Source organism: Morus notabilis, unplaced genomic scaffold (genome assembly GCF_000414095.1).
Source record: "Morus notabilis unplaced genomic scaffold, ASM41409v2 Scaffold99, whole genome shotgun sequence".
In the NCBI taxonomy this organism is placed as follows: Eukaryota; Viridiplantae; Streptophyta; class Magnoliopsida; order Rosales; family Moraceae; genus Morus; species Morus notabilis.
In genome coordinates, this window is record NW_010362482.1 from 629,839 (window position 1) to 630,969 (window position 1,131).

The 1,131-nt window shown below is 38.6% G+C and overlaps 1 protein-coding gene across 1 annotated transcript in view; it reads right to left on the reverse strand.

The window, feature by feature from the left end:
- Nucleotides 1-341, reverse strand: part of LOC112092312 (protein SIEVE ELEMENT OCCLUSION B-like) — a 3,652-nt gene extending 3,311 nt beyond the window's left edge. Inside the window, exon 1 of the mRNA XM_024168226.1 lies at nucleotides 75-341. Within this exon, the coding sequence (XP_024023994.1) occupies nucleotides 75-341 (267 nt within the window). The remainder of the gene's footprint in view (nucleotides 1-74) is intronic.
- Nucleotides 342-1,131: the final 790 nt, after the last annotated feature.

The window sequence follows — 1,131 nt, forward strand, 5'->3', positions numbered from 1 at the left end:
TCATCAGATTCATGAGTTTCTAGAATTCTCTTGCTCAGCTCAGTGTCGTCCGACCTGTGGCTGCTAGCTCCAACCGTCGGCGAACGAGAAGATCGCCCGTTCGCCAAGAAACGAGCAGCTAGGTTTTGCTCTACATTCGGCTGCACGGCAGAAGCAGCAGTAGTACCGAGGACATTCCTCTGCGGGGCAATCCCCGTTGCCGCCAGAGGAGTAGTCGGACGAGTCGTCAAGACCGTAGGAGCATTTATTGAGAGAGGAGCCGCCAAAGAAGCAGCCGCCCCTAGAGGAGTAGTGCTAACAGCCGACGAAGAAGCGGTGCCGGTCGGGATCGTAGTTTCCATGATGAAGTTTGACAGAAATTTGTGTGGCTCTAGTGGTGGTTGGAGGATGAGAATTAAGAAATGGAGATTGTGCGATTGCTTGGATTTGGTTTAGTTCTATGCCCTTTATATAGGGCATGCACCAAGGGGAAAAGTGCTTCGTTAGCTACCTTGCTTCCAATATTCAATAAGGATTTAGATTCCATATTATAATTAAAGTGCCGTTCTCTCGACATATAAAATCTTAGGATATGAGCTTTGCTTATATTATGTGCCATTGGCTGTCGTCGTTGTCTTTTTTCTTGTCCCTTGCTAGTGTTGCTTTTCTCTGTTGTTCGAGTACTCTACAGCGAAATAAAGGGGGGGAAAAAAAAGTCCTATCGGTGCTTCTATAGTCGAAAAATCAAACTATATGGTGTACTGCAAATTATTGTGAAGAAAAACATAAAAATCTCATTGGATGCTCTATTTGTACTTTTATTGACTAAGTGCAGGAAGGAATAAATAAATAAAACTGTACATAAGCTGACAGACATCCAACTACAAGAAGGAAAAAAAAAAAAATTCCAAAATTTGTATTTTGTAAGCTTCCTCGCGAGAAATAGTACTTCTACTTTGATTAAGAATTTTATTTTAAAAGAACTTTATTAATAAAAAAACATGTTCTGTTTTGACATTGTTTTTATTTCTTTTGGTAAGAAGAAGAGAAGTAAAAACTGTGACTTTAAAATAAGTTTTTAAAACTATATTTTTAAAAGAGATTAAATAGATCATAATGGTTTTTAAATTTTTTTAATAGACATTAAAAATG